The following is a 13,448-nucleotide window of genomic DNA, read 5'->3' as shown; positions in this document are numbered from 1 at the left end:
TTATATCTCGCAAAATTCTGACTTTATAACTCGCAAAATTCTGACTTTATATCTCACAATTCTAACTTTATATCTCGCAATTCTGACTTTATATCTCGCAATTCTGACTTTATATCTCACAATTCTGACTTTATATCTCGCAATTCTGACTTTATATCTCGCAATTCTGACTTTATAACTCGCAATTCTGACTTTATATCTCGCAAAATTCTGACTTTATAACTCGCAAAATTCTGACTTTATAACTCGCAAAATTCTGACTTTATATCTCACAATTCTAACTTTATATCTCGCAATTCTGACTTTATATCTCGCAATTCTGACTTTATATCTCACAATTCTGACTTTATATCTCGCAATTCTGACTTTATATCTCGCAATTCTGACTTTATATCTCGCAATTCTGACTTTATAACTCGCAATTCTGACTTTATAACTCGCAATTCTGACTTTATAACTCGCAATTCTGACTTTATCTTTCACAATTCTGACTTTATATTTTGCAATTCTGACTTTATAACTCGCAATTCTGACTTTATATCTCACAATTCTGACTTTATATCTCGCAATTCTGACTTTATAACTCGCAATTCTGACTTTATAACTCGCAATTCTGACTTTATCTCTCACAATTCTGACTTTATAACTCGCAATTCTGACTTTATAACTCGCAATTCTGACTTTATATCTCGCAATTCTGACTTTATAACTCGCAATTCTGACTTTATAACTCGCAATTCTGACTTTATAACTCGCAATTCTGACTTTATATCTCGCAATTCTGACTTTATAACTCGCAATTCTGACTTTATATCTCGCAATTCTGACTTTATAACTCGCAATTCTGACTTTATAACTCGCAATTCTGACTTTATAACTCGCAATTCTGACTTTATATCTCACAATTCTGACTTTATCTCTCACAATTCTGACTTTATATCTCGCAAATTTCTGACTTTATAACTCGCAAAATTCTGACTTTATAACTCGCAATTCTGACTTTATAACTCGCAATTCTGACTTTATAACTCGCAATTCTGACTTTATAACTCACAAAATTCTGACTTTAAAACTCGCAATTCTGACTTTATAACTCGCAAAATTCTGACTTTAAAACTCGCAATTCTGACTTTATAACTCGCAAAATTCGGACTTTATATCTCGCAATTCTGACTTTATATCTCGCAATTCTGACTTTATAACTCGCAATTCTGACTTTATATCTCGCAATTCTGACTTTATAACTCGCAATTCTGACTTTATATCTCGCAATTCTGACTTTATATCTCACAATTCTGTCTCTTTTTTACTATATTTTGGATCTGATATAAATGCCACAATGGTGACTTTCAAAAACATTTAAAAAAAAATCTTACCGACCTCAAACTTTTGAATGGTAGATAATGGTTTAGACAAATGTTATGAGTAACTGTTTTTGTGATGGGAATGTGACAGGAAGGCCCTTGCTGCTGCTACTGCGTTGCTCAGTTGAGAATGATATTTCATCAGTGCTTTATGATTCTCACAGTTTCACTGAGAGTTAGCTTTTCCTAAAATAGTCTAACACCATATTGCATCACTATCTTCCCACAGGGAAAGACAGAAAGAAATAGATTAAGTCTTGTTCATTCAACACACATGTAGACGCATGCACACACCTACTGTCTGTCCATTCCTCTGCATCTGGGAAGAATCACAAGATGTCCATGTCAGGAATATAAAATCTCTGTATATTTCACTTTTTAAAAAATAAAATAAAATCTAACGTTAACATGTTCTGTCCTCCAGGCAAACATCAAGACATCTTGTGTACATCATGTCAATCCAACCCTACCCTACTTCGTCCTGGGGACAAGGCCGTATTGCCATTGACAGATCAAACTCAGATGAGTCTAGTCTACCTGAGTTTGAAGCTTTTGATTCTGTGATACCAAGAGCACCCAGTAAAGTTCTATTTATATTCTTATTCATTCATATTCAATTGAGATTTTTGCTATGTGAATCATCCGTTTGGATGCTTACACATTTAGTGTAATTTAGTGTAACGTTCAAGGAATGTTCTAAAAATGTGGCTAATGTTCTGGCAAGGTTCTCTCAAAGTTATGAACAAATATTCTCCAAGTAATGTTAAAAGCTTTAGCACAAAAACATTATTTGTGACCCGTGCTGGCAAAATGAGTCGCAATGATAGATGTATTCAAATTGATTTATTGTTATTCTCACATTCTCTATTAAAAACCTTCAAAATTATGTATGATTTGTTGGAATCTGACAAAAAATGACTGAGCTACACCTGTTTGAAGTCGATAGACTCACTTTTAGATATTTAATTGCTTTTTGGAGCATTGGAATCGCTAGATGAGGGCTTAATTAACTAATTTTTTGTGAAAACCTCAATTTCGACCAAAATTTACATTTTTCACTAAACCATATGCTGGTAACGTAGGTTTTGAAGCTGGTATACTGGTTTGAGCAGGTTTATGCTGGTCAATTGCTCAAAACAGTATACCAGCTTCAAAACCTACCTTACCAAAATTAAGCCTGTGCGCATTTCGTCTCATTTTGCCAGCATGGGTCACATTTATACTTCAATCATGGAATGTTTTTTTTTTTTTTTTTTAAACACCAGTTAGATGTTTGTCTGTCATATTTAAATGTTACTACTTGTTTTTGAATGTTCAGAGAACATTCAAAAGTAACGTTCCCATAATCTTTGCAGAATCATAAAATGGAATGTTACCTTAACATTAGCATAACCAAACATTTTTTTATAAATTTTTAAAACATTTAATAAAATGGACGTTTTGAACATTCAGAGAACATTCACAAATAACTTTTTCATAACTTAAAGGGGTAATTCACCCAAAAATGAAAATTCCATCATCATTTACTCACCCTCAAGTTGTTCCAAACCTATATGAGTTTCTTTCTTCTGCTGAACACAAAAGTAGATATTTTGAAGAATGTCAGTAACCAAACAGTTGATGGGCCTCATTGATTTCCATAGTATTTTTTCATCAACTGTTTGGTTACCAATATTCTTCAAAATATCTCTTTTTGTGTTCAGCAGTAGAAAGAAACTCATGGAACAACTTGAGGGTGAGTAAATGATGACAGAATTTTTTTAATTTTTGAGTAGATGCTCATCCATTGTCATTAATCAATAAGATTAGAGAAAGGATGCTTTAAAAACCATAAAACATTTTTTGTGTCTTTTTTTCCAGCAACACAAACTATCTCGGTATTGAGTGTTAATATGCATGCAGCAGACAACAAGAGACTCCACAACACCAGCAACTACAAGAACTCCAATCTCATTGTGCGCAGAAATAATGAATTCTTCATCACCATCAGCTTTAACAAACCCTTCAATAACCAGCAGGACAATGTGCAGATTGAGTTCCTGATTGGTGAGCAGATCTTTTAAATCATATAATGTCCAACTGTCATGAATAAACTTGTTGGCAATTTCTTAAAAATTTGTATGTGCTGCTAACAGAAAAATATAAATTTGTAGTTAGAAAGCACCACTAAACCTAATCGTCATTGGGGCACAAGCAATTTGTACAAAAACGTATAAATGAGATAGCACTAATTAACACAGATTAGCTACAACAATGCAATAGTTATGAATTGACATGAGCGTCTGTTGGAAATTTATCTGAAGGACAATTCTGTTTGCTATGGTTGGTAAACCATCCTCTACATCCAAGTTCCAGGAGGTTTGATTCTGAAAGCAATGGAGAAACACCAAATTTCTCCACTATGGTACTATGGTAAGATAAAAAGGACGTCAGAGAGCCACGATGCTTCTTAAAGGGATAGTTTACCCAAAACTTAACAATAATCTTATGTCGTTCCAAACTCATCTGACATTATTTCTTTTGTAGAACATAAAAGAAGATATTTTGAATAATGTTGTTAACCAAACAGTTTTGGTGACCATTGATCATTGTATTGACAAAAAACATAGAGACATTTCTTCATTTCCACACAAGAAAATCGTACAGGGCTGCGTTTCCCAAAGCGAACTATGGTCTCAAGTTCCATCGTTACCAATAGAGTTCAAAGGGACTTAAGACCATAGTTGGCTAACGATGCTTTCGGGAAACTCTCCCCAGGTTTGGAACTACTCAAAGGGTGAGTAAGTGATGACAATTTTCATTTTGGGGTGGACTATCCCTTTAAGAAAAAACAGTGTGGCGATCCATAGTAATGCGTCTAGTTAGTACTGAGCCTGACAAAAGCTGTGGAGGTGCCCACACAGCAGAGGAGGAGAAAAATAATGGCAACAAGAAATGGATAGGCCTGAATGACTTGGCTTGAAATCGTGAACCAGATATAGACATACCAAGATGGAATTACATCTGTGATGTTTTTAATGCTTGAGAGGAACATGAACTTACAAAAACAGTGCCATTAATGGACTGGATATAACTCTCACCGTTTAATTCAATGTCTCAATGTTAGTTTTGTGTTCATTATTGCCAGCTCAACTGCTGTCCTCTGGGAAGATGTCCTCATGAAATTTGGGTCCTTGTTACTGGAGGTGATCCTGAGAGCACCATTGTTTTTTATTTTGTTTATTTAATTTAGAAATGACTTAAGCCAGATTTGAACTCAGCTTGCCCAAACACTAAGTATCTTTTTTGTCCATACAATCAAAGCCAATGGTATCCAATGTTGTTTTGGACCCTGCTAACTTTTCTTTGTATGATCAAAAACAGTTCTTTAACTGCTTTAAACATACTTTAAAACGTCAGTTTTGTTCCACATATGAAAGAAAGTCATAAGAGTTTGTAACTAGTAAATGACAGAATTTTCATTTTTGGTGGGTGAACTATCTTTTAAAAAGCCCTTATTTTACCTTATTACAAAGACTTGTTTTTTGGTTTTGGGGTCTACTTGAATAGGTTTTGATGCTTGAATGTCCAAAAAAAAAAAAAAAGCATTATTTTTCCTATATTTGACATTGATGCAGCTCCTCTCTTCCCAGTCTGTCAGTAACTCTGTTTAGTTCCTGTCTCTATGAAGCCCGTCCTTCGGAAAAGCACTATGTGCTCTGATTGGTCTGCTGGTCCAAGTGTGTTGCGATTGGTCAAGAGCTTCGAGCATGTTCGGAAAATGTCAGGCCCCTTACCATAACTGCGAGAACACTACTAACTAACTCAACCAGGCCCACCTCTTTATTTTGCGTATGCCTTGGGCAGGTATCATTTATATGAGAAATATTGTGACGTGTTCATTCCCAGAAGAAAACTCAAGAAACAGTGCTTCCTTTTGAATGGATTTTTGTAACTTTTCAGACTTTTTTAAAGCTCAAACAGCAACATTACACACTAATTGAAAGTTGAAAATGTAAAAAAGCAAAACAGGTCCTTTTTTACTAGCATTTATCTGTCCTCACAGGCAGTTCACCTGATGTAAACAAGGGCACCTACATCATTTTGTCCATTGGAATAGAGAAACTTTCTGGGGGCTGGAAGAGTCGTGTGGTGGAAGCACGAGGCAATAATGTGACAGTGGGCATAACACCAGATGCCAGCTGCATCATTGGCCGCTTTCGAACCTTTATTGTGATTGTGAGTGATTTTGGAAAACAGCGCACTCAGAGGAACCCTGACACCGATTTCTATGTTCTTTTCAATCCTTGGGACCCTGGTAAGTATGAGTACAACACTTTGTATGTGCTCTGATGTCACCTTTATAGATGGCAACAAACATAATGCATGTATTTTGTATATGTTGCAACACAGCGGATCAGGTGTACATGCCCAGAGAAACCGACAGACAAGAGTATGTGATGAATGATGTGGGAGTCATCTACAATGGAGAATTCAACAACATAACCACCCGTTCATGGAACTTTGGGCAGGTTTGCAGTTTTCTGGAGATGTTTGTTCACAAAGAGAACAGACTTTTGCTTACGGTGGACTATTCAAACTGACACGTTCATTGAACTTTTTATGTGGTTTCCTATAGTTTGAACAGGGGGTTCTGGATGCCTGTCTTTTGGCTCTGGATGCTGGGAAAGTACCAATACTGTACCGTGGAAATGCCATTGAAATTGTTCGGCAAGGATCAGCTCTGGTATGGTTCAAACTGACAAAGAAAAACAAAAAAGCAGGCGTTATTATCAAAAAAGCTTGGTGATCACTGACTATCGAGTTCAGTTGCACTTTTGGTGGATTAGAAAAACATTGCATATATAAAAAATATTGGTTATATGTAATTTACATAGGCAAATACTTAAGAGTCTGTGATTGGATCATTATTGCTGTGATTAATATTTTTCTAGCATGTTATATGTTTGGGAACAGTTCTTTTTACCCTAATGGATGGAGTGTGTAGCTTTTCATTTCTTAAACAACCATGTAGGAAGATGTATCATGGCCATATTCCAGGATGACAAAGCCCAGATTCATCAGGCTCAAATTGTGAAATATTGTTTGGGAGGGGGCATAAAGAATCATTTTCACACATGAATTGGCACCTCTGAATCTATACCTTAAATTCATTGAAAGTCTTTGGGATGTGCTGGAGGAGACTTTACAGAGTGCTTGACTCTTGCATTGTCAATACAAGATCTTGACCAAAAATTGATGCACCTCTTGTGATGTTATTTTTTTCCATCAAGATGTGCAATTTTTGGTCAAGAGTCAAGCACTCTGTAAAGTCTCCTCCAGCAAATCCCAAAGACTTTCAATGAATTCAAGGTCTGGATTAAGAAATTAAAAGCTATACACTCCATCAATTATGGTTAGAAGAACTGTTGCCAAACATACAACACGCTATAAACATAATAATCACTGTAATAATGATCCAGTCATAGACTCTTAAGTATTTGCCCATTTAAATCCAAACAGCAACTTTTTTCGGGCTGGGCATTGTAGGATAAACTACTGTAATATTTCTTTTTTCTTTTTCTGACATACTTCCTAAGCAGCTGGTCTTATATGAATTCACATGGCATGTATACTTAGGCTTTTTGGTGGTATATTTTCAGATGAACTCCCAGGACGATGATGGTGTCCTGGTTGGCAACTGGAGTGGTGATTACTCCATTGGCACAGCACCCACTGCCTGGACAGGAAGTCCTGAAATCCTGCTAAAATATGCCAGAGAGAGTTGTGTGCCTGTGTGCTTCGCTCAGTGCTGGGTGTTTGCCGGGGTGCTGAACACTTGTAAGTAGGGCCATTGCATGTTTATTTTGTTATTTCTTAAATTTATGTTATTTAGACCCTTGCAAAAAAGACTGACACTGTGATGGTCCCACCCAGTTATGCGCTGTCTCGGGATCCCTGCACGGGTCATCACCAATTACTGCTCAGCTCACGACAACACGGGCAACCTGAAGACAGATATTGTGCTGGATGAAGACGGGAAAGTGGACCGAAGCCGAACTAGAGATTCAGTCTGGTGAGATACATTCTGATAGGTAATGATGGTCAGGTCTGTCCGCACCAGGCCCTGTGGCGAACGTGAATGGACCAACTGATAGGGACCCGGCTAACTCTAACTCACAGTTGGACCCTGACACATGCTTGGGACGGCCCTGATGATGGTTCAATGTTGTTAAGCAACAATGTCACTATGTTTCACAGGAACTACCACTGCTGGAATGAGGTGTACATGAAGAGGCTGGATCTGCCTGAAAAATTCTCTGGCTGGCAGGTGGTTGACTGCACTCCTCAGGAGATCAGTGATGGTATGATCCTCAACATCCTCTACACACACAGGCTTTCCTCTAAACTTAACTGATAAATTAAGGAGGCACTATCCATGAAAAGATTAGAAAATTGGGATCCCATTACTTTGCACATTAGGCAATAAAGGCACAAATTTTAATGCTGAGTATATCTGTCAGGGTTAACCTTTCAATGCTGTTAACTGAGATATTGTAAAAAAACATATCATTAAAAAACAAAATTTCTGCCCAGCTAGCTATTCTACTGCTATTCTATTTATTCTGCTATTCAGCTATTCTATTTATTCAATCTACAACATCACCAAGGCTTGCCCCAATTGGCCTGAAAGTGGCGCTACAGTGATCAAAAATACATAATGGCTCATAACTCCTAAACCATTAGTTGCAGGCTCAAGTGTCTTATATCATTGGAATCAATGGCTCAAGGCGGAATGTTGAAGTCCTAGGTATTTTAGTCCTAGGTATTTCACCAGATCGGAATCAAACCAGTGCAGAAAGATTTTCTGGTGTCTGATTGTCAATAATTACTGGAAAAAAATTTGATTCATGTCCGTGACGGGATGCCAAAACATTCAAAGTGGGCATGGCCACTTTTACTAAAGCAGCTGTCCATCTTGAATGGAATGAGTTCATTTCACCAAACTCTGTACACCTTTGGGCTTGGTCTGTGGTCCTGTGAAAAAGGATGCGGTGACTGGCCACTTGGGGGTGCTATAAAATAAATCCAATCAGTCCGACTGACTTGAAAACTGGCATGCAATGTCTTTGTCCAAGCGATTATCTATAAGGATATTTACGTTTCTCGAAAAACACGGCTACTGACAGAGGCCGATAAGAATGACACTCGCTGAGCCTGTTTGACTCATGGCCCTAGAGGCCTGTGAAAAATTCGAGGGGGGCACCTTGGCTTTTTTCACATGCATAAAGGACTGTATATCATGTGATTTTTCGCAACTTTGCCTCTAGGACCACCGCTGTCAATTTAATCAGTTTTTAAATGTTTCAAAAACTTATTTTCGTGAACTAGTCCTTGGTTTTTGGCTCACCTTGATAACTGTTAGAAAGCTTTAAAACATGGTTACAGGCTTGCTAAATAAAACATTATGGCCCGGTTTCACAGTCAGGGCTTAGCCTAAGCCAGGATTAGGCCTTAGTTCAATTAGGATATTTTAGTAACTTTTATAAATGTACACTAAATAAAAATATTACTGGCGTGCATCATGAGACAAAACGATGGCAGTGACCTATTTTAAGATATAACTTATGAAATATAACATACACTTAAGTCTAGGACTAGCTTAAGCCTTGTCTGTGAAACCGGGGGAATACCTTTTTAAGCACGTGCCTTAAAGGACTTGAACTCCGTTTTAAAATGATTTAAAATAAATGTACGTACAAATTGTGGTAACTAAATATTTTAGCTCCTTAAATGGAGCTAATATCCTATATGCTAGTCTTTTAAAGGCCTGCATATAGACCCTCCATCTGCTTGGAGATTTAAGGGATGTCTGAGGTTCTCTGTTCCATTAGTATCTGCTCTGACCTTATGCTTTTGAAACACAGTGTAACCTATAATAACCTGTAGTATTCCATGTGGAAACTTATGGACATGTAGTGGTGGTACCATAGTGCAGTGATGGAATCAGATGATAACACTACATTTCACATGATAGGTGATATACCTATCAATTCTCATGATAGGTGATATACATACATGGCAGTTAAAAAAATACCATAGTATTTCATGGTAGTGTTCATATATTCATCATGGTAATAATATAAATTATTTAATACCTGTTATGCTATATAAAACAAATAAAAAGTTATTTTCCTTCTCTCATTCAGGTCTTTATCGATGTGGCCCAACATCTGTCAATGCCATCAAAGAGGGAGAGCTCAGCTATCCATTTGATGCAAAGTTTGTCTTTGCAGAGGTAAGAAACATGTCAATTCTCTTTGATGTTTTTACCTTTAGTTTCCAAGATCTTAAAATCTCAGCATTCACAAAATGGATAAACCCTTTCTTCTGTCTCCAGCTGAACAGTGATGTGATTTACCGTCAATCTGACAAGTATGGAAATTCAAAGATCATCTCTGTGGACACCGCATATGTGGGAAAGCTCATTGTCACCAAAAGGGTGAACAGTAACGCATATGAGGATATAACTTCTACCTATAAATATCCAGAAGGTACATTTAATTTGGTCCAAAAACACCTGGATATGGGGCATACTGGTCCACATTCCCTGTGAAATCTTTCAACCTTTTTCCTGACTCCAGGCAGTGACAAGGATAAGCAGACCATGCAGAATGCAGAGCGTCGTGGCGTTCATACCAGGGATTACTTGCCAGTCGCTGAAGCAGGTGTGGACATCGAGCTCCAGGCTGACACCATCAAAATTGGTGACAACTTCAAGCTGACAATGAACATAAAGAACCAGACCAGCCAAACCTGCACCGTCAGTGCCACCCTCACTGGCTCTGCCATGTATTACACGGGTGTCACCAGCATGACCTTTAAGCTTGAAAACAAAACTGCAACGGTGAAACCATGGAACAGTGAGTCTGATTTTTCAAGTCTGTTGTAAGTTTAGGGCACATGCATTTTAGAACTAAAATCATTTCAATCATTTCACAGCCACAAAACTGATGATAGATGTTCAAGCTGTGGACTACATGCCCTACCTGGTGGACCAGGCCAACTTGCTCTTTGTGGTGAACGGGCGCATTGAGGAAACTGGCATGTCCCTTTCGACAATGAGAGTTGTCACTCTCCGTCCTCCTGAACTCACAATAAAGGTATATGTCCTCTATTACAAACTGTAGAGGAACACGTGTCATATGTTTCATCCCTTATGTTAACAGTTGTCATTATAATTCAACTACAGGTGTCTGGAACGCCCCGGGTTGGCAAGGATCTGTTGGTCCTCATCTCATTCCGAAATCCCCATAATTTCATTCTGAAAAATGTTCAGCTCCGCCTTGATGCACCTGGTCTGATAACGACCAGAATGAAATTATATGAGTAAGATGGAATAACCCATCACTGTTATTTTTCCATTATCCAGACATTACTTAATTAGATGACTAAACACAATTAAACACAGTATTGTAATGCTGCAAGACATCTATAAATCTACAGAAAGATGTATTATCTTTCTGAGGACCAGTTTGAGTTTTAGATCATTGGAGTGAGGACCAAGAGTAAAGTGAGGACATTTTGACTGGTTCTCGCTTTCTGAGAGCCCTTTAAAAGCCTGTTTAAGAGTCAAGACTTGGTTGTTGGGTCAATGATATAATTAGGTTAAGGGTATGTTTGGGTAAGGGTTTGGGTTAGGCATTTAGTTGTGATGGTTAGGGTAAGGAGCTAGAGATAGCATTCCCTGTTGGGAAAAAAAAAAACAAACAGCATATGCTGGTTAGGTATGATTTGAGCTGGTTTATGCTGGTCCTTAGATGGTCATGAGCTGGTTTAAGCTGGTCAAGTGCTGGCCCTAAGCTACTAGCTTTAGCTCAGGACCAGCTTAAACCAGCTCATGAACAACTAAGGACCAGCATAACCAGCTCAACAGGGTTGTGTCATTGAATATCCTCACAAAGACAGAGGTACAAGAATGAGTGTCTGTGTGTGTTTCTGCATACAAATACACTATATCCATTTCCACTTGCAGGCAGATTCTACCTGGTGGCTCAGTGCAATACACTGAAACCATCACCCCTCAGACTCCTGGGAAGAAGGTGCTGATAGGGTGTCTGGACTGCGCTGCACTGAGGCAGGTCACCAATCAGCTGGAAATCAACGTGGTGTAATGGATGACTGATTGCCACGAGGGAACAAGAGAGAAAAGACAGAGGAGAAAGAGAAAGGATGGATTGGAAAGGGTTCCCTGTACCATTTTGGTGTGATGCTTTGCTTTCATGAGTAATATTTTCAAAAATTTTAGATTTTCTTTACAAAACAATCATATTCTTACCTGCCAACACTGGATTGTTAAAATATGGATATTTTTATGGGTACTGTCATGGTTCATGTGGTAAACTTAATGATACAGAGTAATAGGTCTACAATCATTTTAACTCAACGGACGCGTGCACGCGGTAGCCATTGTATAACAAGACCGCGAGAGCACATGCAGTGTAACATGTGGGACAGGGCCTGAGAAAATGTTCGTGAGTGCGCGAAGATTTCGCAAGCTCAAGTGAAAATATGACTTGCATAAACAGAAAACATTAATGTGTGGGGGGGGAAAAAATCTCTTTCACATGCTCGGATTTTCAAATATACCCCAAGTGCGAAAGTTTTCTCGTGCGTACGCAAAAATCTGAGAGTATGAGAAAGTGAGAGCTATGAAATATAATAAAGGTCTATGGAAATTTAAAAGAAATTGTAAAAGATTTTTTGAAATTACACATGAATTTAAATTACATATGAATTGTGTAACTTAATTAACACAGTATTAATCGCAATATACTTCTGATTTCATCTGCTATACTAATGCTATGGACTATGTTTTACTCATGTAAACTAACAATAAAGCTTTAGCATGAAAGATTTGGATTTATTTGTTATTTATACCTTCATTTAGACATTAACACCTCACACCATGATGTTGTTCATATGTTCATGTTCATTGTATCCACTGTAAAGGACATATTCAAAATGATATTCTGGAAAAATGTCACCTATTTTACTTTATATATTTCGCTTTTATTCAAAACTATTTACATTTCATAGCAAACATTTTTAATGCACTCCTTGGCAATAAAACCCTGACCTTAGTGTTGCTAACAACATGCATGAACGACAAACTACAAGAATATAGATCATCTATCATAAACTGATTGAATCATAAAAATGGCTGTAACACCACCAGGTATGGGGATGGGGTTGACAGATGGATTTCATCCGAAAGGATATGATAACGAAGACAAGCAATTTTTATTTGAACATGCACCAAGAGATTATACACAAACTGATTATAAAAACAGTAAAGAGTGTACATTTTTAAGTAGACTTTAATTTGTAAGAAAACCATCAGTGAGCTTCGTTTAATCGGCTTCATGAAGCACAGAATTCTTCCACTGTTTCTGTAGAGTTGTTTGGGAACGAATAAAGGTATGCAATGTTACAGATTGTGACATGTAGCCTTTCCCTTTCATTATTTAAGATGATTACAGATCAAATCTGTTTCGCCTATTTTCAAGAAAGAAAGGAAAACTCTGCTGACGCAATCGATTCCTTACCTCATTCAACTCCACTCCCTCCGTTTCAATGAAACATGAGTTTAGACAGAGCCAGCTCTACTGCTGCTGGAATCCCCCCCCTCTCTCTCTCTCTTTCTTTCTTTTTTTTTCTGTCTCCCCTGCTTTCCCCGCGCCCACCTGAATGAGTCACCACGGAAAACCTCTCAAGCTACTCAGTAATTGGATGGGGACAAACACATTAAACAGGGATTCCCTATGCAGTCGAAATGACAGTTCATTTAACTCTGAGCTGACAATTCACTCATGAGTTTTTGGGGTTCCTAATAAGACTCGCTGTCTAATATTATTGGTCTCAGGCAAAATATGTGCCTTTCTTATCAAAGAGACCACATAACCAAGTTCAATTATAACTGTTATCGCACATCTCCACCGCAAGATGGAGACAAAACATGAAAATAAAGTGCTATTGTTTGGACTCCTATAGCATTCTCTATAAAGTAAATCCTTGATATTGCATCCCTCCCTGCATTGCAAC

The 13,448-nt window shown here is 37.7% G+C and overlaps 1 protein-coding gene across 1 annotated transcript; it reads left to right on the top strand.

Moving 5' to 3' along the window:
- The first annotated feature begins 1,816 nt into the window (after nucleotides 1-1,816).
- LOC137013767 (coagulation factor XIII A chain-like) lies at nucleotides 1,817-11,518 on the top strand. The gene is made up of 14 exons (XM_067377699.1): nucleotides 1,817-1,943; nucleotides 3,225-3,410; nucleotides 5,410-5,661; nucleotides 5,757-5,875; nucleotides 5,983-6,090; nucleotides 7,007-7,184; nucleotides 7,281-7,419; nucleotides 7,605-7,708; nucleotides 9,554-9,642; nucleotides 9,745-9,898; nucleotides 9,989-10,267; nucleotides 10,347-10,507; nucleotides 10,597-10,733; nucleotides 11,380-11,518. Exons 1-14 carry the CDS (start codon nucleotides 1,817-1,819, stop codon nucleotides 11,516-11,518), a joined length of 2,172 nt encoding a protein of 723 aa, XP_067233800.1.
- The last annotated feature ends 1,930 nt before the right edge of the window (nucleotides 11,519-13,448 follow it).

Source organism: Chanodichthys erythropterus, chromosome 23 (assembly GCF_024489055.1).
Source record: "Chanodichthys erythropterus isolate Z2021 chromosome 23, ASM2448905v1, whole genome shotgun sequence".
NCBI lineage: Eukaryota > Metazoa > Chordata > Actinopteri > Cypriniformes > Xenocyprididae > Chanodichthys > Chanodichthys erythropterus.
Note: the sequence above shows the minus strand (reverse complement) of the source record. Positions and strands in the feature narration are given on the sequence as shown.